The 26,863-nt window shown below is 42.1% G+C and overlaps 1 protein-coding gene and 1 pseudogene across 11 annotated transcripts in view; one reads left to right on the forward strand and one right to left on the reverse strand.

The window, feature by feature from the left end:
• LOC135273162 (centrosome-associated protein ALMS1-like) overlaps nucleotides 1-26,863 on the reverse strand; it is a 169,412-nt gene that overhangs the window by 29,571 nt on the left and 112,978 nt on the right. For 4 of the 11 annotated variants that reach the window (XR_010340991.1, XM_064372073.1, XM_064372075.1 and 1 more), the window contains exons 9-14: nucleotides 24,251-24,371; nucleotides 22,887-23,087; nucleotides 22,344-22,585; nucleotides 21,418-21,601; nucleotides 20,477-20,540; nucleotides 15,544-15,643 (exon numbers count right to left, since the gene is read on the reverse strand). Coding sequence is in view for 6 of the 11 variants with exons in the window: in XM_064372073.1 (XP_064228143.1) it covers nucleotides 15,544-15,643; nucleotides 20,477-20,540; nucleotides 21,418-21,601; nucleotides 22,344-22,585; nucleotides 22,887-23,087; nucleotides 24,251-24,371 (912 nt within the window). In the remaining 5 variants the exon portion in view is untranslated. Of the gene's footprint in view, nucleotides 1-3,943; nucleotides 4,047-14,349; nucleotides 14,506-15,543; nucleotides 15,644-20,476; nucleotides 20,541-21,417; nucleotides 21,602-22,343; nucleotides 22,586-22,886; nucleotides 23,088-24,250; nucleotides 24,372-26,863 lie in introns of those variants that run through there. The other 7 variants (XR_010340994.1, XR_010340993.1, XR_010340995.1 and 4 more) reach the window with 5 other exon arrangements.
• Nucleotides 8,302-10,149, forward strand: LOC135273169 (uncharacterized; annotated as a pseudogene).

The raw sequence follows: 26,863 nt of genomic DNA on the forward strand, positions 1-26,863 counted from the left end.
CCCTCTGTCACTCCTGCATAAGGGCTGCTGGAGGGCGCCTTGGCTGTGTGGTAGCGCCAACGCTGGGAAAGTGCCCACTGTTTAGCCAGCTGTGGAAGGAGATGTCCAAGATGTCTCCTTCCCAGGAGCTAGGAGAAAACTCTGCTCCCCCAAGCTCTTGCGGTAGGCCTGGCGGCTGTCAGGGAGGCCCACAGACACCCGTGGACTTAATTGTCTCTATGTAATGCTGTGCTTCAGTGGTCACGTTCCGTGTCCACTTTCATGTTCCTCTTCTGCACCTGGTTCCTCTTTTTCTTAGAAGATATAATCAGTAAAAGTAACATAAGTCTTAATGTCTTTGTTCTTTCTTGACAAATATGGAAAAAATGCTGAGGCATTATGCTCCTTACCTCATCTCGGCTACTTGAAAGTCCTGGGCCCCCATCCCTAAGACATGTGATTTACCTGACCCTATAACTGACCACCATTACCTCACCCTACCTACCCTGCCCCTTGCTTTGTACTGAACAAAAGGCAGAGTGTGTGGACACTCAGCACCACTGCTGGACTCTGCACTTCGGTTGGCAGAGGACCCCTGGGCCCAAACTCTGTCTTCTCTTTTTTGGGGTCTTGTGTCTTTTATTTCCACAGTTTCTTGTCTCCACACATGTAGAGAGGGAGTGATCATTTTGCCTGAACTGGGGCTGTGGGCAGTGGCCGTGGATGAGGCCAGCCCTTGGGAACGTAGGGACTTCCAGGGAAAGGCAAATGCAGATTTGTGATTTGTATAGAGAACCCTTTGGGCAAGCATAGGGTAGGAGACTGATAGTTTTCCAGAAAGTACGAAGGGAGGGCATGATCTAAGATAAGTTTAGAGGTCGGTGACTTGGACCTATTAGTGAGAAAATCTGGACTGTTAACTCCAAACTTCCTTTCACCTTTCTTCAGCTAATAAGTAATTTGTTCAATTTGAAGGATGGCATTTTATTCTGAACCTGGTAAAATTGTAATGACATTCAGATTTCCTTTACATATTGCTTACTGGTTAAACTACAATTTCTTTCTTTGTTTCATTTTTGTTTAACACGTGTGCACATACAGGTAAAGTCTGCCAGCCCGAGACAATCTCCTCGTCCTTTTCCCCCTTTTTTATTACGGTAAAATATATATAACATACAACTAACCACTTTAACCTGTACAGTTCAGAGGTTTTAATTATATTCACAATGTTGTGTACCTGTCGCCACAATCTATTTCCAGAAGTTTTTCATCATCCCAAACAGAAACCCCGTACCCTCTGGGCAAGAACCCTTCGTCTTCTCCAGCCTCTGGTAATCCCTGTTCTACTTTCTGTCTCTAACGAACTTGCCCATTTTATTTCACATAAGTGGAACTATACAATATTTGTCCTACTGTGTCTGGTTTTCCTTTCGCAAGAAATCTCCCCACCTGACTCGAGACACAGATTAGAAAACATTCCCAGACATCGACTCTAGCCCTGCAGGCAGTGTCCTTACATGGTCTGGATGCTGCTTCCCGATGTCACTGGGATCCCTGGGTGTTTCTTTCCTTTCCCTGGCAGCCTTTCTTTCACCCACAAGGCACTGGGAAGGCTTTGTGCTACTGTTCCTCCTGCATGTGTCCTTGATAAAATACAGAATGCCCCAATAAATTTATCATAAACAGTGAGCAGTTTTTAGCATGGGACAGAATCAAACATTGAAAATCGTTTATCTGAAATTCAAATTTAATTGGGCATCTTGTGTTTTTACTTGCCTTATCTGGCAGCCCTACTGTGGACACTTCTTTAGATTCCAAACTCAAGTCCAGTCTACAGGTTGTCCACTCTTTTCAGAAGTCCAGGGATAAGGGATATGGACCAATCTCTAAAGAAAAACCTCCATTTCAGGAGGAGTTATGCTACAGGTGCTGTGACTCCAGGTCCAGATGCTGACTTTCAGCACTTGACATTCCCTTCAACGGGAGAGGTTCAGTGGCCTGGGGCTGAGTCATGCCTGAGAAACCCAGAGAGCAGCTGTCAGGGCCTAGCTAGGCTGTGGCCCTTAGGGGATCCTGCACTCCTAGAGCTCACCCCAGCATAGGATGCGTTAAGTGTTTTCTGAGAACAAGATTTGGGACATGTAAGAGGCTGGCACTGGGCCAAGAAGACTCTGAGTCTCCATAGAGTGACTGCTAGAAACTAGGTTTTGGGAGGAGGAGGAGGAGGACCAGAAGCCGGAGGAAAATTTATTGCTTGCGGCGCTGGAGTTATGATCCAATATTTCAGAGGGACGCCTCAGAAGAAATCTTGAAAACACCCAAGAAAGTCAGCTTGAGACAATGAACTGCCAGGGTGAGAGGGCAGGACACCAAACTGTGGTCTCCATCCTCACCACACAGACCCACATACACAGATGGGTCAGAAACCTCCCTGTGCTGCTGGGGAGGAGAGCCCTGTCAGGCAGGGACAGAGGGGACTATGCTCCCCTAGATGCTGCACAGAGAGGCCTGGCAGGGGAAGAGATTTTAACTCAAACTCAAGTTGGGAGTTTTGATTATTACACTTTTACTTGTTGAGTGGAGACTGAGCTTTCAGTAAAAAGTGAGCATGGTAGAATGTGTAAATCCTCTTGACAGTGATCAGAACAGTTGAGGCATTACCTGAGTTCTCATCCCCAGGATAGGGGGAGGAACTTCTCAATTGAGCAGGCTGACAAAGGGCAGTGAGAGACAAGTACAGTTGGGTCCTGATGTTCACAGCAGCATTGTTCATAAGACCCACACATTATATGTAGTTATGAATCTGTTTACCAAACGGCTTACTGTAAGATTAGAACATATTTAATATACTAAAATGTCTCACATAAACTATGGTGCACAAAATACCCCTGAACCCAGCACCCAAATGAACTAGAAAGGTCACTATATTTGACAATACTTTCAAAGCTAAGGGTCTCTTCTCCAATCCTAGCTCCCTTAAGAGGTAATCACTATTTTGAGTTAAAAAAGAAAAAATCCATTTGCCTCTCTATCTGCCTATCTATCATCTATTCATCTATCTGTTCAATCCTAAAATGACATGGGTCCCTAGGTGTCCCTGCACAACACGTTTACCTTGGTTTGCTTTTGAACCTTATGATGAGGTGTCATACAATGTATTCTGCTGTAGTTTTTTGTTCCTACTCAACATCATCTCTAAGATTCACTAAGTTTGATGTTCCTTAATTCTCTCTTCTGTCTAGAACTCATTTGCATGGCATCCCACATGTCATTTACCCATTCTCTTATCAAAGGACACTTAAGTTGTTTCTAGCTCTTTGCGAGGGTGAAATGACATTTTTGCTGAAGATGGTTTTGTGAATCTTCCTGGGCTGACTACTGGTGTGCACTTTTCAGGAGTGCTGAATTGTAGAGTGAACACAAACTTCCTCACGCAGTGTGTGAATTCCAGTTGATCAACATCTCTGTCAACACTTATCGTGTCAGACAAAACTTTTTGCCAATCCAGTGAGTGTAAAAAGGCATTTTATTCTATGCATAAAATGCATTTCCCTAATTAGTAATAAACTCAACCAACATTTTATGTTTATGGGCTATTTGTGTTTTTCTATAAAGTTGACTGCTCATGAGTTTATTTAGTCCATGTGTATTAGACCATTTTCATACTGCTATGAAGAAATACCCGAGAGTGGGTAATTTATAAAGAAAAAGGCACATCTTACACGGCAGTAGGCAAGAGAGCATGTGCAGGGAAACTACCTTTCATAAAACCCTCAGATCTCATGAGACTTATTCACTATCAAGAGAACAGCATGGGGAAAACCCACTCCCACTGAGTCCCTCCTACAACATGTGGAAATTATGGGAGCTACAATTCAAGATGAGATTTGGGTGGGGACACAGCCAAACCACATCACCTTAAAGAGACTTAAATATAAATTGTGTTTTTAAAAAACCGACTCACAGAGGTTCTTTATATATTCTGGATACAAATCCTTTCTTGATCACATGTATTGCAATTATCTTCTTCCATTGTGTGCCTTGTCTTTTCACTGTCTTTATTGTGCCTTTTGATAAATAAAAAGTTTATATTCATTATTACATGAATTTATCAATCTTTCTCTTTACGGTTGGCACTTTGTCCCTTAAGACATTTTTCCATTAAATTCTTACTCTCTTATATTTTCCTCTAAAAATTGTAAGGTTTTTGCCTTTTACACTTGTCTTTTCTCTTTTTGGTTTTTATTTCTATTAAAATTATATATGTATCTATTTTAAACAGCCAGAGTTCGACGGATCTGTCATGTGAAACAGCAGCCCCTACATCTCCTGGCACCTCTTTAACAGGCTGTGTGGCTCCCGCTCCATTGTCCAGGTCTAGCCTGTCTGCTGCCTGGCTGCCGAGGAGGGTGAAGACAAGTCTCCTCCATGCACTCTTCCCCCTCTCCCCGTCCTCAGCTTCCCAGTGTGGTTAGATGGCCATTTGGGCTACATCACTATTCTGTGTTAAGATAACCTATACAGTAAGCCATGAAGACTTTTTCTTTCCTGAAGCCTTTTGATTTCTATCTTTTTCCTTAGAATTGATAATTTCCTTTTTGTTGTTCAGTTTTCTGTGTATTCATCACATACTCAATAACAAACTCTTTCAGATGTCCAAATGTCTCCTCCTAACATTTAGATGACCTGATTTAATGATTAGATCTCCCTGGACTTTTCCAGCACCTCTGATCTCTCATCTGGATTGTTTATTCTCTTTGTATTGTTCAAAAAAAACTTTTTTTTTTTAAACATAGGGGTCTCACTATGTTTGACAGGTTAATCTTGAACTCCTGGCCTCAAGCGATCCTCCCACCTTGGCCTCCCAAAGTTCTGGGATTACAGGCACAAGCCACCACATCTGGCCCCCATTCAACAAATTCTTATTGAGCCAACCATGTGCTACATGTTGTGCTAGGCCCCAGAGAAACAAGGAGAACAAGATGGCTGTCATTCTTGCCTTTGTGGAGCTTATTACCTAATTGGAGATTCAGGGAAACAACAACAACAACAACTAGTACTAAATCTGGAGCAATGTTTCCTATTCTAGTTGTTTTATTGGCTTTGGAGCTGATGCTTGCCTGTCATAAGATGGCACCAGTGTGGGGGCAGCTCCTGAGTATGAGAGGGGTCTTCCCCAGTTTCCAGTGTAGCCAAGACTTTCTGCCTAAGTTAGGGACAAATACTAAGACATCTCCAAAGCACCTTCCATCTTTTCGCAGTTCACCTCTGTCTCATGAAATGAAGACTGTGAGAGCCATTTTTTCAGTCTAGCCCCATCTGTGTCATAGTTCACTGAGGTTCCTGAACTTAGTTGGAGCAATGGTGAGGCCAGACACTGTGATGAGATGGCGTCGGGGATCAAAAGAATATGTGGATTTGGGCCATGACTTTTTGGGGACAGGATGGAATGTTGAACCCCAAGCCCCATGCAGAAGTCTAGCAGGTTGGGCTGACCTCTCAAGAGGGCTCTATTTTCTCCAGAGTGGATCCTTGGGTCTCATCTCGGCAACAATTAGAGTATCCAAAGTAAAGCCACCAGCATTGAAGGAAATGAGTCCAGAACTGAGTGAGACACACATAAATACACACACACACATAGGCAGGGATTTTACTCCAGTGCCTACAGAGAAGATGGCTTGGGCTACTGAGCATTTCTTGGCCAGCCATAGCTCACTAAAAGGCTGGAGAGGAGCACAGAGGGCTAGGGCTACTTAGGCCAAGAAAATTAATCGTCCACATCTGTGTTCCTTGTGACTCTGATCCCCTCAAAATGTGGCCTAGTCAAACTTGGAAAATGATGCCCCCATCACCACCACCCCAGCTTTGATAGTGGTAGAGTTTCCTTAGATCGGGACCCTCATCTTGGGCAGTACCAAGGGCCAAGGGCTATGGAGATGAGCCAGGAGTGCCCCCTGGAGGCCAATGATGTTAGCTTTAATTTTAATAGCATTCCCTTTTTCCCGTGCCCACTCCCCACCATCCCTTTTCATGAGTATTTAGTGAGAAACTGGGAAAGGGCTGTAAGCAACTTCAGAACCAGTAAAAATAAGTCCAGCATCAGAGGTAAAATCACCAGCTCCCAGACTCGTGAAGACACAGACCATGTCAATAGTTCAGCTTGGCCTCACTTTCTAAGGACTGGCTATACTGACACAAAGGCCGGCCCCCAGGGAGGGAAGGAATTTAATGAATTTGAGCAATCAGCCTGTTTTACAGCCTTTTGCCTTGCAGCTGATTTTGTCTCAAACCCTTTGTGAAATGTGGTCACCTAGTCAGTTGGAACCAGCTCCTGACAGACCCTAGCAACTTCCACATGAACCCGAGTGAACTTTCCTCATTACAATGCTAAATCCTGCATGCTGGGAGAGCTATAGTTTCATTACCATAGCATGTGCTGGCACAATGACTCACTGCATCTGTGCAACAGGGACGCTTCCTCTACATGTGATGATGCACCTTCTCCCCTCTCTGTCACTCCACAATGCTCTCCTGTCATTTTCTCTTAGGAGACACTGCTTTGGAGAACACTCCCAGTGTTCTTCCTACTTGTGACAAGTAATAAAACTCCTACTGATCAAAACCTGTGTTCTCAGAGTCTTTTGTTGCTCACCAGACAAACCCTGCTGTGTGTGTGTGTGTGTGTGTGTGTGTGGTGTCTGGGAAATAAATCTAGTTGACCCAAATGGAACTATGGACTGAGCCCTGACTCGACCTCCCTTATAGGCTCCTTACAAGCGAAGCAGCAGTCTGAGGAAGCATGAGTGGGTTAAGTTGCCTAGCTGTTGAGGGGGAGATCGGTGAAGGGCCCCAGGGCACCCCTGCCCACCACAGGAGAGCAGAAGTGGCTGCTTGAACCTTTCATTTGGTGCAACTTTGAGGCAGTAAGTGGTGGTGGTTCTGTGAAGTGAGTAAAGAGTGGTTTTAGTTTTGATTATTAGGACTCTCGGTTGTCAGGTTTAGGACCTAGCTGAAGGGATCCAGGATTGTTGGAAACAGGCAGGACTCCCCTTCAAGTCTAGGAGTTGAAAGATATCTCCATCCATTTTAACAAGGGGAAGCCCTAATATAAAGACAAGGACTCTCATCTTTAAGAGTTTGTCTCTGTCTGGTATATCTATAGGGCTGAATGCTTGATTATTTTTCTCAATACTTGCGTATCTTTGAGGCCTGAATGAATGTGAAGTCTGGACTCCCTTCCCTTTAGTCTGTGGTAATCCCTAAAATATTGGGCTTCCATTTTCCAGCAGTCACAGAAGTGTTATTGATTTGTAGAGGCCTAATTTAGAAGGGGGCAGTTAAGGTGGGATTATAATTCCTGGAACCAAAACACAGTGAGGTAGAGTTTACATGAACAGAGTGTGCACCCTCTCCAGAAGGAACACCTTGGTTACCTGATTGACTTACATACCTCCCACCACTCAAGCCAGATCTGGAACTACTCTGGAATCTCCATGAGATCTCCAGGGAAGCTACCCAGACTAAACATGATATGGGGAGAGGCAACCCCTATTATCCTCTCCTAGCTCCCCAACACCTCCACTCCATAGTGGCCTGGGTGTAGTAGCAAGCTGAAAGGACCAGAAATATCCTACAGGCTAAGAGTTACAGGATTTGTGTCATCACTAATCCCCACTGGAAGCTCCTTGGAGGGTGGAATCAGACTTCTGGGCAAAGAGCCTAGGATATGGAGAACCAGGTGTTGGGATTCACTTGGGGTGGCTGGCAAAATATTAGGGAAATATTAGGGAAAGTTATAAGATTATAGTCTCAAACCCTTTGGAAGGCCAAAAGGTTTTAATGGAATGGGGTGAAGGCAGCCAGTTCTTACATTAGAACTTTCAGAAACAGGGTAAAGATTAGGAATAATAAAAGCTTCCCCAGTGAGGTCTGTTTACCCCACATTCCTTTGTCCCTACTCTGTTTACTCATGTAAACTTTGTGCTGGATGGTTCTCTCAGTGGGGGAGGTCAAAGGGGAATTACCCAATAATGGTGTTTATTCTGGGCCCTGAAACCAAAAGCTTTAATCATTCCTAAAACCACTCTTTTAACCATGTTAATTATCCACAAGTGTGTTGACTTAGAACCTCTGTTATTAAATCTATACTGAATAAATGTGAGGAGGAAGAGGGAGTTGTGGTTGGTTAGCTGCAATCGCCTTCTGAAAGCAGTTAACCACCATCCCTAGCCCACTCAAATCACTGTACTGGGTGTAAGAGCGTATTCATTCATTTGTCGCAAAGTCAGGGTCTGCAGGACAGACCTCCGTAGGTGGTGATCGATGTCCCAACCAGGTCTCAATACTAGAGGACAGCCCATTAGATTGCCTCCCCTGGTACTGGAAACTGTGTGGATACCCATCCATGACCAAAAAGCAAATGATATATTACTGTAATACTAGTATTCCCTAGGAAATCAGGAGAGATGGTCTGAACATGAGTTACTTACATACATTAATAACACAATTCTCCAACTGGGACTTATTTTGTAAGAAACAAGGTAAATGGGATAAAATACCCTATATATAATGTCTTATGGCCCTCTATCAACTCCCAGCCCTACAGAAGAAATGCAGGATGTGTAATTGGCCAAAGGACCAAAGGGAACCGTGTTGCTAATTCTAGAAGGCCCTGGAGAGGAAGATCCAGTCACGTGGGGACTTGTATGGAAGGGAATGAGGGGGAAACTCAATTTCTCCTTCAAAAGAAGTGAGGTTCTCTAGTCCAACTCAAAAACTGGAATCTCTGCCAATACAGGGAAATAATCCCCCTACTTCCTTGGGAATTAAACTCTCAGCACCTCCAGGGGAAAGCAAGGGTCTTCCTCCATATTTGCCAGGCCCTCTGAACTCTGTGGAGCTGGCTGTGCCTCCTGCTATGGCAATAGCATGACCCCAAATAAACAACAAAAAAATCAATATAAGACCAATATATGATAGAGAAAAATCAATAAAACCCAAAGTGGGTTATTTGACAATACTAGTGAAACTTATACACCCCTTGGAAGGAGTAATCAGGTAAAAATGACAGGAGGCAAAAACAGTATCAGGAATAAAAATGGAACATCACTACGGATCCTAGAACCTCTAGACATTAAAAAGATAAAAGAATATTATAACATTGTATCAATGAATTTGTAAATTTCTATGAAATGGAAAAATTACTTAAAAAACACAACTTACCAAACCTTGGCATAAAAGGAAAATTGAAAATCTGAAGAGTTATTGAAAAACTTGAATCCCACAAAAGAAAATTCAGGTCCAGATGGGTTTCACTGGTGAATTATCCTAATCATTTAAGCAGCAAATTATATTAAATCCTTCTAGAGAATAAAAAAGACAAACCTTATCCAAACTCATTTTATGAGGCCTGCTGATGTACCCCTCTTTGCTGGGGAGCCCCATTCACCATTCCCCTCCTGACTTCCCTCATGCCTCTGAGCAGCATATTCCTATAATGATCTGGCTGTTCTTAATCCCAGTTATCACTGGGGTCCCAGTTTGGGTTGGCTGTTGGGAATGACATCTCAGCAGTCAAATAGATTTGGTAGCTCAAGTTACCTGCATGCCAAGTTCCCTGAGAGGGAACACACATAACCCCGGAGTGGGATGGTTCCCACCCAGGCAGGTGTCTGATGGAGAGGGAGGTTTTGCTTGGGTCTATGTACCTCTTACAACTGCTGATTTGTATAATGACAAATCCCATATTAAAGGCTTACCAGTGAGCCCATGAGAGTTCATAACTCTCATAAGGGGAATATTCTTCACACATAACCTCATTTGGTCAGACACGTAGACTTTAATGGCAACTTTGCTCATGGTGGAAGAGAAATCTACCGTCACGGCCAAAGCTAAGGAAGAGGCAGACAAGATGCAGGCTGATAACATGGGCTAACAAATCTACTTGGCTGCTGAGGTGTCAGTCCCAACAGCAGACCCAAACTGGGACTCCAGTGATAACAGGGATATATTGCTCAGAGGCATGAGGGAAGTAAGCGAGCCACCAGTCAATTGGGGAAAACTCCAGGAAACAGAACAAAACCCTAATGAAAATCCATCCAATTCCTAGAGAGATTACAAGAATGCCTCTGGAATTATCCCCCTTTTAACCCTGACTGTGGAAAATAAGGAGATTAGGCATGCACAAGAAATATTACGGTGGTTACAGGCAGTACAGTTACTTAAAAGGGTAGTGGTGGTCCACTGTGGGGGTCACCAGAGGGGAATTCTGAGATTATAAAAGGAAATAACCAAGCAGACACAGCTGCTAAGAAGGCAGCATGAACAGGTGAATGTTTGCAAATGACCCTGACCCCTAGATTTGTTACTCTACACGTGTCGGCCTTAGCACTCAGAAATTAGAAAAATTCAAATGGGAAGGGTATCTCCCACATTTGGATTTGGAAGCATGAGCTATTAATGACAGAGGAAGACTCTGGATTCCAGAAAACCTAGGCTGGGCTATAATTAAATATGTCCATGAATCATCACGTTTTGGTATGGTATTAGTCCATTCTCACACTGCTATAAAGAAATACCTGGGCTGGGTGCGGTGGCTCACATCTGTAGTCTCAGCACTTTGGGAGGCTGAGGCAGGCAGATCACCTGAGGTTGGGAGTTTGAGACCAGCCTGATCAACACAGAGAAACCCTGTCTCTACTAAAAATACAAAATTAGCTGGGCATGGTGGCGCATGCCTGTAATCCCAGCTACTCTGGAGGCTGAGACAGAATCACTTGAACCTGGGAGGCGAAGGCTGTGGTGAGCCAGGATTGCGTCATTGCACTCCAGCCTAGGCAACAAAAGCAAAACTCCGTCTCAAAAAAAAAAAAAAAGAGAGAAAAAAAGAAATACTTGAGACTGGGTAATTTATAAAGGAAAGAGGTCTAATGGACTCACAGTTCCACATGGCTTGGGTGGCCTCAGGACCTAACTTACAATCATGGCAGAAGGCAACGGGGAGGTAAGCTTAGGCTTTCTCGCATGGCGGCAGGAGAGAGAAGAGTGAGGAATGAAGGGGAAAGAGCCCATTATAAAATCATCAGATCTTGTGAGAATTCACTACGAGAACAGCATGGGAGAAACATCCCCCATGATTCAATCACCTACCCAGGTCTCTCCCTAGGCATGTGGGGATTATGGGGATTACAATTCAAGATGAGATTTGGGTGAGAATACAAAGCCTAACCATATCAAAACCTTATGCGTCACGCATATCAACCTCAAGACTGAGTTCACCTTAAGACTTGGAAATCTAAATCATCTCAAGACCAGCTAAATCCTGTCTGGACTGGGCCCTACCCTGTGCTGGTAACCACTCACTCTGCTCTTAAATTGCAGGGGCTCAGACCCTGGATCTGTCATTCCAGAACTAAGCCTGTGCCAGAGCCCTCGGACCAGGCTTCATTAGATCCAACTTAGTCCTATGAACTGGCCCCTGATCTCAAGCTCCTCTTTCAGAGAAGGGACATAGATAAGTAAAATGTGCCCTTTCACTGCTCTCGATACATCAGGAATTCCTTCATTCTTAGAGGAATCTCTATGCTCGTTTACATTCTGTAAAAATTCTTAATTGGTGCTAAATCACTGTCTAGTATATAGAATGAACCTGGTCCGTCTCTACTGTTTAGTCCCTTTTATTACCATGACCAGCAGTCTCTGGGAAGACAATACAACAGTCAGTTTTCCCCATATCACAGTGAAGGGAAAGAGCCTGTTTCAGTGCTGGATATGCTATAGGCACCCACAAGCTTGGTCTGCCCAAGTGAGAGGACTTGTGGCAATCCTTAAATTTCACTTTCATCCAAAGAACTGGAGCAAGCTCCCCTTCCCTGTGGTTACCCTCTTCCCAGAAAGTGAGGAAATCCCTTGCATCACCTTGACTAACACTGTATAGCAAATGCCACCTAGGTGTCAACCTTGCTAAATGGCTCAGCTGTGTATCAGGTATGCAGAAACTATGAAATTCCTCCAGGACAGACTTACTACACTGACACAGGACCAGACCCAAAAGGGAGGTAACCAGCCTCCTTGAACACTACCACCTGCCACGCCACCCCAGTATGACTTACTAGTGTCGTGACATGAACATCAATAAAAAATATTGGGGACAGAGCAGTAAATGCAGTTCATGGTGAAGAATACCAAGCCTCAGTTTCTGGTACACCCAGGTAAACAGGCCAACAGCTTACAAGAATAATGTCTCAGCTGACTGCAGAGATAGGGACCACCTGCGGGTGGGCCTGTCTCCCATTATGTAAGGATAATGGCACCTGAGCCAAACAGCACAACTATTAAATGTCTTTTTTTTTTTGAGATGGAGTCTTACTCTGTTAACCAGGCTGGAGTACAGTGGCACAATCTCAGCTCACTGCAACCTCTGCCTCCTGGGTTTAAGTGATTCTCCTATCTCAGCCTCCCGAGTAGATGGAATTACAGGTGTGCACCACCATGCCCAGCTATTTTTTGTATTTTTAGTAGAGACAGGGCTTGAACTCCTGACCTCAGGTGATCCGCCCGCCTAAGGGTGAGCCACTGCACCTAGCTAAATGTCTTTATCTTCAAGTGAGTATGTGCCCCTTGGGGGCATGTGTTCCTCTGTGCTCCCTCCCCACAAATGTCTACCCCACGCCTGTTTGCCTCGAGGTTCCTTCCCTTTACCCTACTTGGCATCGCTCATCCCTGCATAGAAGGATGGAAGGACAATGCACAATTGGCCTGCAAGCCCCTCTAATGTTAAGGCTGTTGAAGCAGGCCCACAAGTCAGGTCAAAAAGAGCAATGAATTTAAATTTTAGTGGGGATGGGAACAGCATCTAGGATAGCTGCTCTTTGGGGATTTGTTTATCATGAAACCAGTGTAAGAAACTTGACTAGAAAACTTGAGTCTTCGGCATCCTCAGTTGACTCCTTGGTAAATATGTTGCTAGATAACCGTATGGTATTAGATTATCTTTTAGCGGAACAGGGAGGAGTGTGTGCAGTTACTAATTCCTCTTGCTGTCCCTGAGTAAACATCTCAGGGGAAATAGAAGTTGACATTAGGAAGGTCTATGCCCAATTCTGACTCTATTTGGGAAGCTATCAAATCAGCAATACCAACTACTTTGTAGTTGCCCATAATAGAACTACTAACTTTATTGTTTGTACTACTGTTGTTTGGTCCCTAGATCTTAAATCTCTTGGTACGATTTCTATCTTCCAGATTAGAAAAATTTCAACTGCAGCTTGCAACAATACCAGCCTTTGCCACCTATTTTGGGAGACCCTAAAACACATTTACATTTAGTGTCTAGAGATTTTCACTCCCCTAGTATCTCTGGACACGGCATCCCTAATCAGCACAAAGTTACAGAATAATGACCTCTCAAGACTAAGGAGTGACATGGAAATTTGTAGGCCAACAGGGAGGGAATCCAGGGAGCATAGGAATTTTGTCAATTTAAGCAATTAGCCTGTTTTAGAGCCTCTTGTCTTGAAGCTAGTTTTATCCCAAACCCTGTGTGAAATGCGGTCACTTAGTTGGTTGGAACCAGCTCCTGACAGACCCAGACAACTTACAGATGAACCCTGGTGTGCCTTCCTCATGACTATGCTTAAAGCCTGCACCCCGGGAGGGCTGTAGCCTCATTACCATAGCAAACGTCCTATGTGCTGGCACCATGACTCACTGCATCTGCGCCACAGGGACCTCTCCTCTACATGTGAGGATGCACACTCTCCCCTCTATAACACCACATAACACCCTCCTGTCATTTTCTCTTAGGAGACACTACTTTGGAGAACATTCCCACTGCTCCTTACTTGTGACAAGTAATAAAAATTTCTTTGGTCAAAACCAGCATTCTCATGAAGAGTCATTTGTTACTCTCTAGGCAAATAAATTCTGGTCTGTTTTTGTTTTGATAATATCCAGACAACATTCCAAACAATCATTTGGAACATACAAAATACATTGTGATTTACAGTTAAAAGACTGCTTTCTTCATATACTCTCTCCCCCGAAAATACTTGCACTGGTGGTCTTTGCTTGGGAGGGGCTGAAACGGAAGCCACCTTTGGGGAAGAGGACTGAGGAGGCTGGAGTCTCACCTCCAGGAGAGAAGAGGGCAGTGCCTCCAGGTTAGGTGGGATCTAGGCCTAGGATGAGGCAAGTCAAAAGTGAATCCCACCACAGTTCAGAACCAGGGGCAATGGTTTTAAGAATTGATCACATCATTGTAACACACAGCCCAATGTGCAAGGCCACTATGCAGAATGTATTGCTCCCAAACCATTAGGAATTTCTATCACCACTCTGCCCTAGACTCTTTATAAGTTACTATTTCTAAAATACACATGGACAAAGAATAAGCTTTATTCAACCAGACTCACAAAAGTAAGCATTGTGCTTCTCTAGGTTCATAAAATAGTATTCCAATGCTCTTAGGAAAATAAACTTGTGTCAGTCCCAGGGAACTTTTCTCCCCAGAAGTTGATTGGTCACTCTCTGTAGAATAAAAGAAAGGCAGGAAAGAAGTTAGATATTCTTGCCATCAGAGGCAGATGCCACTTCTCCCCCCAGCCATGTCGCCAAGGAGAATCAGTGTGATCCTACTTAAATCTTGTTCATTTTACTCTGTTTCAGAAACTATGGTCATCAAATAAAAAATACTTCCTGAAAGGTTCAGAAAGAGGATCTGTAATTGATACCTATTATTTCTATACAGACAGATAATCCATAAGTTCCCACATAGCATAAGGAGACCTGGCCCTGAGACGCTGATGCACCAGACAGGTGGTGTGATGCCTGGGGCCCCCACCTGAGGCAGCCGCCCTGGATTCTGGGGCCTGCTCCAGAAGCAGCTCCCATCCCGTATCAGTCTGGTATGAACCCATCTTTTTGTTTCTGACTTTCAGGGTCCTCTGGAGTGTGGTGAGGGGGTGAGAAGGAAACAAGTACAGTGAAGGATATGGCCCTTCGGGCATAGGAGCCAGTCTGGTTTCTTAGAGAATTAATTGGTAGCATAAACCCTGCCCCGTGAGGTTCTTGGACTTGCAGCACCACTGACTCCACTGGGACTACGGGCAGGGAATGGTGACAAGTTAGAGGCCTCTGACCACCCAAGTGGACAACACTCATGCTGCAGTCAAACATTTTCCAGTTTAACAGTTCTAGAGGTATCTGACTCACCAATGAGGGGCATGAAATCACCACCTGGGACTCTGGAATGGAAACCTGACAATTCTGATATTTGGACATTTCCACCATGATACGTCAATGAACTCCTGTATGTGAAATTTGTTTTCACTCCAAATGAATTCATGGAAAGGGTCTTACACAATTATGGATGGGGAGCTAAACCTGATTTGAAATGTAATTACAGATGCCTTTTTCCAAATTTCAACACTGGTTCAGTGCACTCCAAGTTCATTCCCCAAATGCAGTTCATTCTGACTGCACGCTCAACAGGTCAATGTGTTTTCTCCATTTCTCTTTCCCCCAATAAATCTGATCCATTCCACTCTAGACAGAGGACCCACTGACCTTTTTATAGAGCTGGGCTCGTAGCCGGTATAACTTATATTCTGATTTTCTCTTCTCTTCTTCTCTCTTTTTCTGTACTTCTGGAAGCTGCTCATAAATCCTTAGAAATGGCACCAGTGAAAGGACAGAAAGCAGGGAGTTTACCAGCGTGCAGAGGCATGAGATCTCCTCTCACCACCCCTCCAAATGCCTCCCGCTCTCCAGGCGCTTATCCCTCCCAGAAAGGTCCTGGGACCCATTAGATACTCCTGGCACAGAGAACTCTGGCTTGGGGGCTCACAATCTGGAAGGGGAAACAGATAAATACAAACACAATAAAACCCTGCTAATAGCGGTTAGTTACATCTGGGAAAGGAGTGGGATATAGGGGGAAAAAAGTGAAATAAATGAGGGAGAGGTGAACTGCTTTCCACTCTATATGCAAAAGTGTACTCTTTCAATATAAAATATATAACGAACAGTGTTACTATTGTATTTGTAAACAGAAGCAAAGTTATGAAAAAGTACTAAAATGGTCACAACTGCAAAATGTTCTAGAGGAGAAGAAACTTGGTCTGGTGAAAGGCAGTTGGGAAAGGCTCCAGAGAGGAAATTAGGGGTAAGTTGGGTCTTAAGAATACATAGCAGAAAGGGAATGAGAAGGGCAGAAGACAGTCAGGGCTGGGGGGAAAATGAGTGTTGGTAACAATGGAGTCGAGGCTTCCTGAAGAGGAATGTAAAGGAACAGGTGGGAAACAGGTGGAGTGAGGGTGAGGTGGGCTGTGGAGGATCTTGTGGCCAGGTGAAGAACATGGGCTCTTTTCTAGCAGAGGTTGGGTGTCAATGACTTTAAGTTGGGAGAAACACAAATGTGTGTGTGATAAACGTAGTCTCATTGTAAATAAGTTTCCATCAAAATAACAGTTAAATAGATTATGGAATATAACAGAATGTATACGTTACAAGTATGTTTCATGAGTATGAAACAAAAAAGTTTCGGGATTTTTAATGTCATAGGAAAGGTCACAACATAATGTTGAGTAAAATAAAGGAAGATACAAACTTGTAAATGCAGCATGATCAACAATTTGGGGAAAGAAGTGTGTGTTATGTAGGTCTCTGCAAAATCCCCACATCTCCCACCAAAAACAGGACTACTGTTAGTCATGTTTAGATGGAAGGATGTAAGTGATATTCATTTTCTTTTTTCTACTTTTCTCTATTTTCCTACAGTTTTCTATAATCTAGAAAAAAAACCACTAGATTGATGCAGGGCTCTGTGGGAAACAGATTAGAGAAGGAGAAGGTGTCTCCTGAATGCCACTCTGGAACAAGTGCTTCCAAATAAAAGAGCTACGTTCTTTCCTCTCAAAATCTTTCCTTCTCACAGGAAACTTTAAATATCTTTGGTAGAGGTAGGTGATGACAAAAGATGAGTAACCTAAGTTCCAGAGATACAAATCCTTAATAGGACACAATTGAAGGCCAAACACCAGGCTCTAACCCCAGCTGTGACCCTAACTTGTTGGGTTACTTCCCCTCTCTGGGTTGTAGTTTCCTAAATATTAAGAGTGACTACATGATATTTAAGATCACATTCAACTCTATGATTCTCAGATGGAAACGTCACTTCCTTGAAAAGAGGCCACACAAGAAATAAAATTGAATAGAAGCAACCTAATGAAAATGTATCAGTTTAAAAACTCAAGTCTCTCCAGAAGATGAGTACTAAATCCGCTCATATATTTCTGGCTGAAAGCATTCATATGTTAAAGGAGACGTCCTGCCTGTCTTTCTGTAGGCAAGCTTCCTAGTCCCTTACAGCAGGGACTGCTCTTGCTGAGGTGAGAGTGTAAGTAGCTGCCACACAACAAACCCTGTATAATGTCCCCTAATTCCATTTTGTGACTGAGTTAGAATGAAGCAATGGTTCTCAAATATTTTAGACTTAGGACCCCTGTCACACTCCTAAACTTTGAGGATCCGAATGTAGGTTTTATCTATTGATAGTGTATTAAAATTTAAAATTTAAAATTACGAAAAACCTTATTTTTTAATTTGTTGAAATAACAATAAGTCTGTGACACACTAACATAAGAAACCTATATTTTTAATAAAAAATAAGGATGTTTTGCAAAACAAAAAACTTTTGGTGAGAAGTGTGGTGCTGTTTACATTTTTTAGGAAACTCTTTAATGTCTGGTTTAATGGAAGACAGCTGGACTCATATTTGCTTCTGTATTAAGTCTGTTGTCACATCTTGCTCTGGATAACTATACATTTAAAAATCCAGCTTACATACAGATTTTCCACGTACTTGGAAATGAGAGAAGTATTGTATCATTCTTTTCAGGTAATTCTTGATCTTCTTTGATATTACACCCAAATTTGACAGTGATAGTTTCGTTTCGTTTCTTTTTTTTTTTTTTGAGACAGAGTTTTGCACTTGTTGCCCAGGCTGTAGTGCAGTGGTGTGATCTTGGCTAACTGCAAACTCTGCCTCCCAGGTTCAGGCAATTCTCCTGACTCAGCCTCCAGAGTAGCTAGGATTACAGGTACCCACCACACCCAGCTAATTTTTGTAGTTTTAGTAGAGACGGGGTTTCACTATGTTGGCGAGGCTGGTCTTGAACTCCTGACCTCAAGTGATCCGCCCTCCTTGGCCTCCCAAAGTGCTGAGATTAAAGGCGTGAGCGACCGTGCCTGGCTGACAAGTGGTAGTTTCTTAAAAGTTAGTTGCAAGGTGGAAGCTGAAAATGTCAGTAAATTTTTTCTATTCTGTTACATAAAAATCCATTCATCTATCTTGTACTATTTGAATGAATCTTCTATCTATACCTGATTTCCTAGCAAAAAAGCAACAATCATTTGGAAAATCCTGGCCCAGTGAGTTGTGCAGATCTTCCAAATGTTGACAAATTTATTTAGATAACATGAAAAACATCACATTTGTTAATGTCACTGCTTATAAAAGTCTAAGTACTGAGAAGTCATCAAGCCCATGGTGGTGAACACAAGTTTTCTAGAATTCTATTGTTGGCTTGAAAACTCACACGTTCTTTGGCAACAAATACTGTCAGACATTTGCCTAAAGTCACAGATTCGCTTCATTTTCAAGAAAATGTCTGCTACGAATCCAAGTCAGAATAATCGGTTTTCTGTGAGTTACTCTTTCAAGTAAAAGTCATGTTCCATGAAAAAGGCAGCTAGTTTAGCTCATGACACAAACCATGGCATAAGTGCTTTTTCTTAAAACAGTCATCATCTTTCACTGTGCAAAGGAAGTGATTCCTGTGTACCTCCATTTTTACACTGCTTCCTTGTACTTCCATCACACTCCTGGAGGGAGGCTATGCAGGATACAATGCCTACTAGACTAGTAGGTTTGGTGCCACTGTCTCGAATAGTGCTAAGACATCAACAGTTTTACTCCTCCCCCATTCCTCTTGCATCATCAGTGCAAATAGTCAACACAGCAAAAAAGACACAGAACATCCTGGTGTCATTTTGAAATTCGTTTTGACCTTGCAAATTGCCTAAAAGAGTCTCAGCAACTTCCAGGGCTCCACAGACATTCTCTGAGAACCACTAGACTAAAGCACCCCTTTGGATTTGCCTATAAAGGCTGACTAGATAGAGAGTAAAAACAAGATTTCAAGAGGAATGCTTAAAGTCCATGAGATAAATTGTTTTAAAGTATATCATTACTTCAGAAGCATTATGCCAAAAAAGAAACTATTCTTATTAAAGCAAGTCTCCAATGAACGCCTGAAAAAGTCAACTTTAACTTATTCTCTGGCATTCACATGATCAATATATGAATATCTGAAATGAATTAATTTTTTAAAAAATTTATTTGTTATTTGTCTCAGTCTGTTACCCAGGCCAAGTATAATGGTGTGATCATAGCTCACTGCAGTCTCAAATTCCTGGGCTTAAGAGATCCTCTCACCTAAGACTCCTGAGTAGGTAGGATTACAGAAATGTACCACCATATCCAACACTCAAATTAATTAATTAATAGTAGCTAATATTCGTTCGTCATGGCACAAAACTAAAAAATTATAAAAAGTCAAAAAATCTACATCTGTAATACATCAGTTCTCCTTTACAAAGGCAATCAGTATTATCAGTTTTTTTCTGTCTTCCAGGAATATTCTATGCATATAAAAGTATACACCTCTACATAAGCACAAATACTTATTTTTAAAGACCACAAATGGTAACAGTGCTCATATGCTTTAAAAATTTAATTTAAAAAAAGTTTAACTTAAAGTGTTCTGGAGAACCCTGTTCTTTCTCACCCTATTGGATCAATTCCTAGAAATGAGATTGCTAAGATAAAAGGTATGGCCCAAATATCATTTAATTTTATTTTAAAATATTTTTTTTTTTTTTTGACACGGAGTCTCGCTCTGTTGCCCAGATTGGAGTAAAGTGGTACCATCTAAGCTCACTGTAACCTCTGCCACCCAGGTTCAAAGGGTCCTCCCCACTCAGCCTCCCAAGTAGCTGGGATTACAGGCATGCGCCTGCACGCCCAGCTAATTTTTGCACTTTTAGTAGAGATGGGGTTTCACCATGTTGGTCAGGCTGGTCTTGAACTCCTGACTTCAAATGATCTACCCACCTCAGCCTCCCAAAGTGCTGGGATTACAGGTGTCAGTCACTGTGCCTGGCCTAAACTATTCTTTATTTACATTTAGATTTCTAATACAGAGAAGCCTGACTAAAACATGCAAATTAGTGGGGATTTTTTTCACCTTTTGCATGTGAGTCATTCATACCATGATGTGCTAATTTTTTTTTCCAGTGCCGTAAGTGAGAAATGACTCTCACAACTTCCTCATGATGTTTAAACTTGAGCATAACACCCTTATTACAAGCCAGAGCTCCTGATAAATTGGTGGCCTGGTTTATACTTCTATACATACTCTTGTTCTCTTGGTCTTACCGTTTGGACCGCTGGATCATTTCCTTCTTGCTGATAGGCTTGTTCTTCTGGGCAGCCAGGAAGACTAAGCAAGAGAAGAAGGGGTTTTCAGTGGACAGTGACTTAAACCAGGAGGGTGTGGTGCAAGAGCTGGGAGAAGGAGTTTCCAGGACTTGATGCCCCTACCCTTAGCTGGCAAGACTGGGTGGGGAGCAAGGACCAAGGCAAGCCAGGGTTAGACTAGGGTAACAGGGACAGTAGCCTAAGGCCCTGAGGACCTAACACTCTGCAGCACAGACTAGACTTTGAATTTAAAAAAATGGCCAGTTATTAGGGAAGATTAGATGAAAGAATTAGGTAGTGCTTTGTAGTTTTCACAGCTTTCATTGTTTTATCAAAACCTGCTTATCATAATTGTTAAGAAGGCAGACTCCAGAGCTGTGCACCTGGGTTCAAATCTTAGCTTTTACTTACTGGGTATGTCATCTTGGGAGAGGTACTTAATCTCCCTTTGATTCAGTTTTCTCACTATAAAGTAGAGATAGTAATAGCACCTATCAAGAGTGTTGTAAGTGATAAATGTAAACAGTGCCTGGGCAAGATGTAAGGACTATGTGTTTATTATTATTATTATTACCATCCTAAGAGACAGGCAAGCCTGGAATCAGCCCCATCTTTTCAGGAAAAATAAAATACTTTTGGAACTAACTTGCTCAGAGACACAGAGCTGGTTTAAGATGCAGTGACAGGGCTAGAGTAACTGGGCTTACTTGGATCATGAATGTGCTGACAACTAAGTTGGGCAGGTTCTGCTAGCTGAGAAGGTTTGAGTCTTGGCAAGCAAAAGGTTGCTGTCTGCCCATGTAACTGACCTGGCTTGGCCTTTAGTAGGTCTCTGCAGCACAGCAACAGACCTTGCCTTCTCTATTCTACTCACAGAAAAGTTAACAGTGAGGTCGTACCTCTCTTGGGCAGCGGGTGCATACAATTCTGGTGGCTCTGCTGTTCCCTGTCAATGTTGAACAGAGCATCCCGCTCACTCTGTAACATGCTCTGCAGCTTCCTCTCCTGGACTATTAACTTCAGGCGCTTTATCCGCTCCCCAGAGCGGGAGATGAAGTCAGGTCTGTGAAGCTGAAGTGATTCCTAAAAAAAAAAAAAAAAAAAAAAAAGCCAAGCCTCACATTAATGAGGCAATCTCCAAATGCCTAGAAAAACACCACCTTCCCAAGAGGTTTGAAGAAGCCTGATTCAAATGCTGAGAAAATGTCTAGACAATCCTTGGACACCTCTCTGCAGGGAAGGACTCCAGCAGGGAACCTGTAGAGATCAAAGACGGGCCTTCAGCATAGGCCAGGAATTAAGACTATGGCAATTACAACTCTCCCAAATGTCAATGCGATACAGCTCTGCCATGGTGCTATTTTAAAGATCTATTTGAACAAATATATCATTAAATAACATTTCTTTTATCCCCCAAGGGACATATAAGAAGAGACTTGGTTTCCTTTAAATCCCGCAAGGAGCAGGAACAGAAGTTGCAGAATTGGAGGAACACCCATGAGCGCACAAGCCTCAGGCCTCTGGACCTTCCACATACAGGGACCCACAAACCCGATGAGCAAAGCTGTAAATCCTCCCTCCTGTGGCCTTGACCCCAGATCCTGAGTCAGGTGATGCGCCCCCTAGAACACTTAAAAGTAAGGCAGCCTTTGATGAATGATGAGAAACACAGCTCTAATGCATGAAACCAGGTGAACCGCAGAGGTGCTGGAAAAGAGGGTCTCAGGTCTACACCTCAGCTGGCCAAGTCACAGAAGCAGGTTCCCTGTGCCTTGCCCTTCTTCTCCCTACATGTAGGGCTAAAGTTAAGTCAGCGTCATTGCACCTGCAGGGTTGCTCTCACAAATGGCTTCAGTGTATCTCTGCCATCCTCTCTGCCTGGGCCTGCCAGGGAGCCCCGACCGTCCAGGTGCTGCCCCTGCCGGTTCTGCTCCCACAGTGGCTCCCTCCAGGGCTTGGTCTTTGTTAATGGTTCAAACCAGGAGACGCCAGGGCCACACATCTTGGGCATGTTTTCCTTCTTTGATCCAGACTCCACGTTTTCCACAGGAACAAACCAGGAAACTCCTGCAAGAAACAGTTTTTAGAAGGAAAAAATATTTTTCATTTTTTATAGTCCCACCCAACTCTCATCAAGGACAGACTCTCAGGGGTCTCAGCTGTTGGCAGCCACAGGGTGCCCTTGAGTCTGGCTTCACTGCAGGGATGACTGTGTAACTGCAGTGCTGGATACTTTGAAAACCTGACAAGGTGTTGGCTGGGGGTAGGTGGGGTCCACATAGAGTCACTTGGAAACACAGAGTCAGCATCACAGGGGACTTGAAATTCACTAGTTTCTCTACTACAAGATCTTAAATGAGAAACTGACCTTCATGGGAATTCTTGTTCCTTTTTAACTTTCTGTCCACAGGATAAGTGGTAAAGAGCATTTTCTTTTCATGTTTTTCTTCTGACCAAGAAGTCACATCACTGTCCTCTTCCAATTTAGCCGCGCTAGAACTTGGAGTTGGGAAAGTCATCCCAACATCTCGAGTGTGTTTTTTGGCACCATTCACAATCTCCAAGTTACCTGAGGGGAAGGATCACAGGTGTCTGGGAGAAGCCTTGAGACTGAGTTGATTTATTCAGGTGAGTAAGGTTTATTCAAGTAAGTAAGTAAACCCTTTTTAATGCTTTAAAAATACAATGCCTTTGTGTGGGATGAAGGGATGGGAAGAGAGAGAGATTAAAAGAAGGGAGGGCAGGGGAAAGTTGGAAGGGAAAAGAGGAAGAAGAAAAAAGAAAGCGTTTTTATTTGTAAGTAATTTTAGGTATTAGAGGGAAAGAAGAATGAATATGGGTTCAAAGGGTAAAGGATTTCAGCTCTGATCCCAAGTCAGAAAGACAATAAATACTTAGAGTCCTTTTGATAGTCACCCAGGTAAGGAAGAGGTTAACAGAAGTAAAAACAGGATTTGAGGGGAAGAAACAAATCAAGATAAAAGTTTATTTATTTTTATTTTATGAAACCAAAAGGTATAGAAAGGCAATAACTAAAAATTCTCCTTTCCACTTCTGGTCTCCATTTATTCTGTTCACAGCCCCATATGGTTCCAGAGAATTCATTTTGCACATTTAAGCAATCTCTTCCTTTTATTAAAAAAAAATTTACAACGCAGTGTACTATACACTTTTATTAAAATCAATTATATGCCTTGGAGATCTTTCTCCAAGTACAGAGAGAGATTAGTACAGAGAGAGTTGCCTCATTCTATGTAGAATTTCAGTATCTAGATATGCAATAATTTATGTAATCATTAAGCTATTGAGGGACAACTAAATTCATTTTAATCTCCTGCTATAACAAATAATGTTTCTGTGGTTACTTTTGTACACTATTTTGCACATATGCAAGTACATCTATAGGTTAAATTCCACATATGCATAGTGTATCTATAGAGTCCATTTCAAAAGTAAAAATGCTGAAACTAATTTTGATAGGAACTGTCAAATTACCTCTCACAGTGAACCAACTTCTACTCCTACTGGAATATACAAGGGAATCCATTTCCCTACACTCTTGCCCACAAACTTGCCATCAAACTTGAATTTTTGCCAATCTGATAAGATGAAAATTGGCAGTTGGATATAGTTTTATCTTCATGTCATTTATTATGATTGAGGCTGAGTATCTTATATGTTTAAGAGCTATTTCAATGTATTTCAATGAAAAGTTTAGTTTCAAGTCATTACCTGCTTGTATGCCCTTGTTTAACACGTGTACATTTTGCTTGTTGCAAAGAGTAGAGTTTGAGCTCAGGAAACTATTGACAGAAGAGGAAATAGCGTCCGAAGAAATTACATGGTTTGCTACCTAGAAAAATAAAAGAGATCTTGTTATTATTACCTGCAGTTAATGTCACAGTTACCCACAGGATAAGCCAACACGTCTTCTTTCTAATCCAATTCAAACTGTTGAGATGCATTTAGAGGAAGCTTGAGATAATGTGAACATGCTGCCTTGTATCTGTGATAGTGAGGAGACTGTTGTAGTTGTATAGGACTTCAGCTGTTCTAAGGTGGTAAGACGAAAAAAGCCTGGCTATTTTCACTGGGCTTGGAAAGACTCTGAAGAGAATGCTAGCTAAACATTAGTCTGATGCATCTTCAGAATGAAATTCTGAAGTGACACCTGCACATAATTTTCATGTGAGATAAAGAGGCCTGGAGATAGCTAAAAAAGTGATGAGCTGAAGAGAGTGCTCTCCAATTAAGGGCAGACTCAGACACATATAATAAGACAAACAGCAAAGACCTGCAAGGCTCATGAGATGTCCTGATGAGCAGTGAATTGCAAAAAGTATTAGAGAGTCCCAAAGGCCTTTCAATTATGTTCAGAGCAAGTAGAGCAATGAAGGCAATTTCAGGGATTGCAGCTGATGGTGCAATGTTGGTGGATGACAAAAAAATTAACAAGATATAGCTGAACAAATACTATAGTGTAAAATAGTATTTCTTAAACTTGTTCATTGTTAATAAGTCCAAGGACAGAGAGAAACTAACCCAGAATAATGAATTGGAATCTCTGCCGGGGAGGGGGTCTGGGCATCTATATTTTGAATAAATGCCAGGGAATTTTCTACTTAGGCAGGTCTGGTGGAGGTAAATTAAAGCCTGGGTGAAGATAGGAAACTGAGCATATCTGATCCCTCAAACTAGATAAACCATATTCCAGAGTCATAAACAAACTTGTAACAGAATTTTGGAGAGGAAGATTTATGTTAGACATTTGAAGAAAGGAAACACTTTGATTTTCGGAAAGGTAGGCATTGCAAACTAGTGGGCTGAATATTGATGACATGTACAATTTAGGATGGATCACAAATTGAACAATTTGCAAGGAACTGATGCAAAAAAAGGTGAGCAGATTTAAGCCAGGCTCAGTCAGGCAGGCAGAGTATGCCCTGCCAGGTTAGCCTTGTTTTCTCTAGTAGATAAGGTTATTTTACTGGTGAAACAAAAGAACACATAGCGTTCTATATCTAGATTTGAACAAAATGCCAAAACTTTTCATGGCATCTTTGAGGGCAAGATGGAGTTATATGGATTGGATGATAATACACATTGATAGAACCGTAATTGGTTGAACTAACCTTACCTAAATATAATTTTAGCACAGAGAGATGTCTTTACTGAGTGGTACATCTTGCATTTGACAACAAATAGTTACTAAGCAATTACTGTGCGCAATCACTGGGTTTGGTGCTGGCTACTCCTTCTTAAGATTTTACACATCAGTGTCTTGGAGTTATGGAAAGCAGGAGAATTTCCATACAATACATATCAAGGAGGGCCTCTGTCAGGATCCCAAATAATAACAGGAATGATGGGCTAAATCAGAGCATGTTTAGTAGGGGTAATTTTAACAGTCTGCTCATTAGGCAGGAGAAATGGCAGCAACTCTGATGCAGGGAAAAAAAAAAGCTCTTTGTCTAGATTCCAAACAACTAGACCAGTTTCAGGTCTTCCCTTTATTAGAGGTCTCTACTTAGGCAAGCTACAACCTCTTTGTGTCAGTTTGCCCATCTAGAAAAGGAAACACAATCTGCATTTCAGAAAGAACATATGATTTAGATAGTAAAGTATAAAACTAGAGACTACCATGTTGTTAAAAAAATCTTTATTTTTTCCTTAAAAGGAACTCATGAAAAAGAAGTAACTGATATGAAATACATTATACCTTCTCTGCAGCTATAAAAGAGAGGAAGAAAGCATGTTAGGTACTAAAAAAAGTAAAAAGTATATGTAGGTGTTTGCTTTTTTATTTATAAGATGTCTCTGAAAGAAAAGAATCCAGATTGAAAGGAAGAAGTGAAACTGGTTTTATTTACAAATGACAAGATCTTCTCTGTAAAAAATACTAAGAAATCCACAAAGAATTAGAACTAATAAACAAGTTCAGCCAGGTTGCAGACTGCAAGATTAATAAGATAAAAAAATCAATTGTATTCCTATATTCTAGCAAGTGACAACCTGAAAATAAAATTAACAATCTCACTCACAATAGCATCAAAAAGAATAAAATATTTAGGAATAAAGTTAACAAGAGAACTGCAAGGTTTGCACATTAAAAACTAGAAAACATTGCTGGGAGAGATCAGAGGTCTATGTAAATGGTGAGACATCCACCATACATGGATTGGAAGCCTCAAAATTGTTAGGATGGCAGTTATCCCCAAATTAATCCGTAGATTCTACACAATCTCTATCAAAATTCCAGCAAGGATTTTTGATGAAATCTACAAAGTGATCTCAACTTTATATGGGAATGTCAAGGACCACAAAGACTAAAAGTTACTGAAAAAA

This window comes from Aotus nancymaae, unplaced genomic scaffold (assembly GCF_030222135.1).
Source record: "Aotus nancymaae isolate 86718 unplaced genomic scaffold, 86718_ANA_hifiasm-v0.15.2.pri h1tg000338l, whole genome shotgun sequence".
Taxonomy (NCBI): Eukaryota; Metazoa; Chordata; class Mammalia; order Primates; family Aotidae; genus Aotus; species Aotus nancymaae.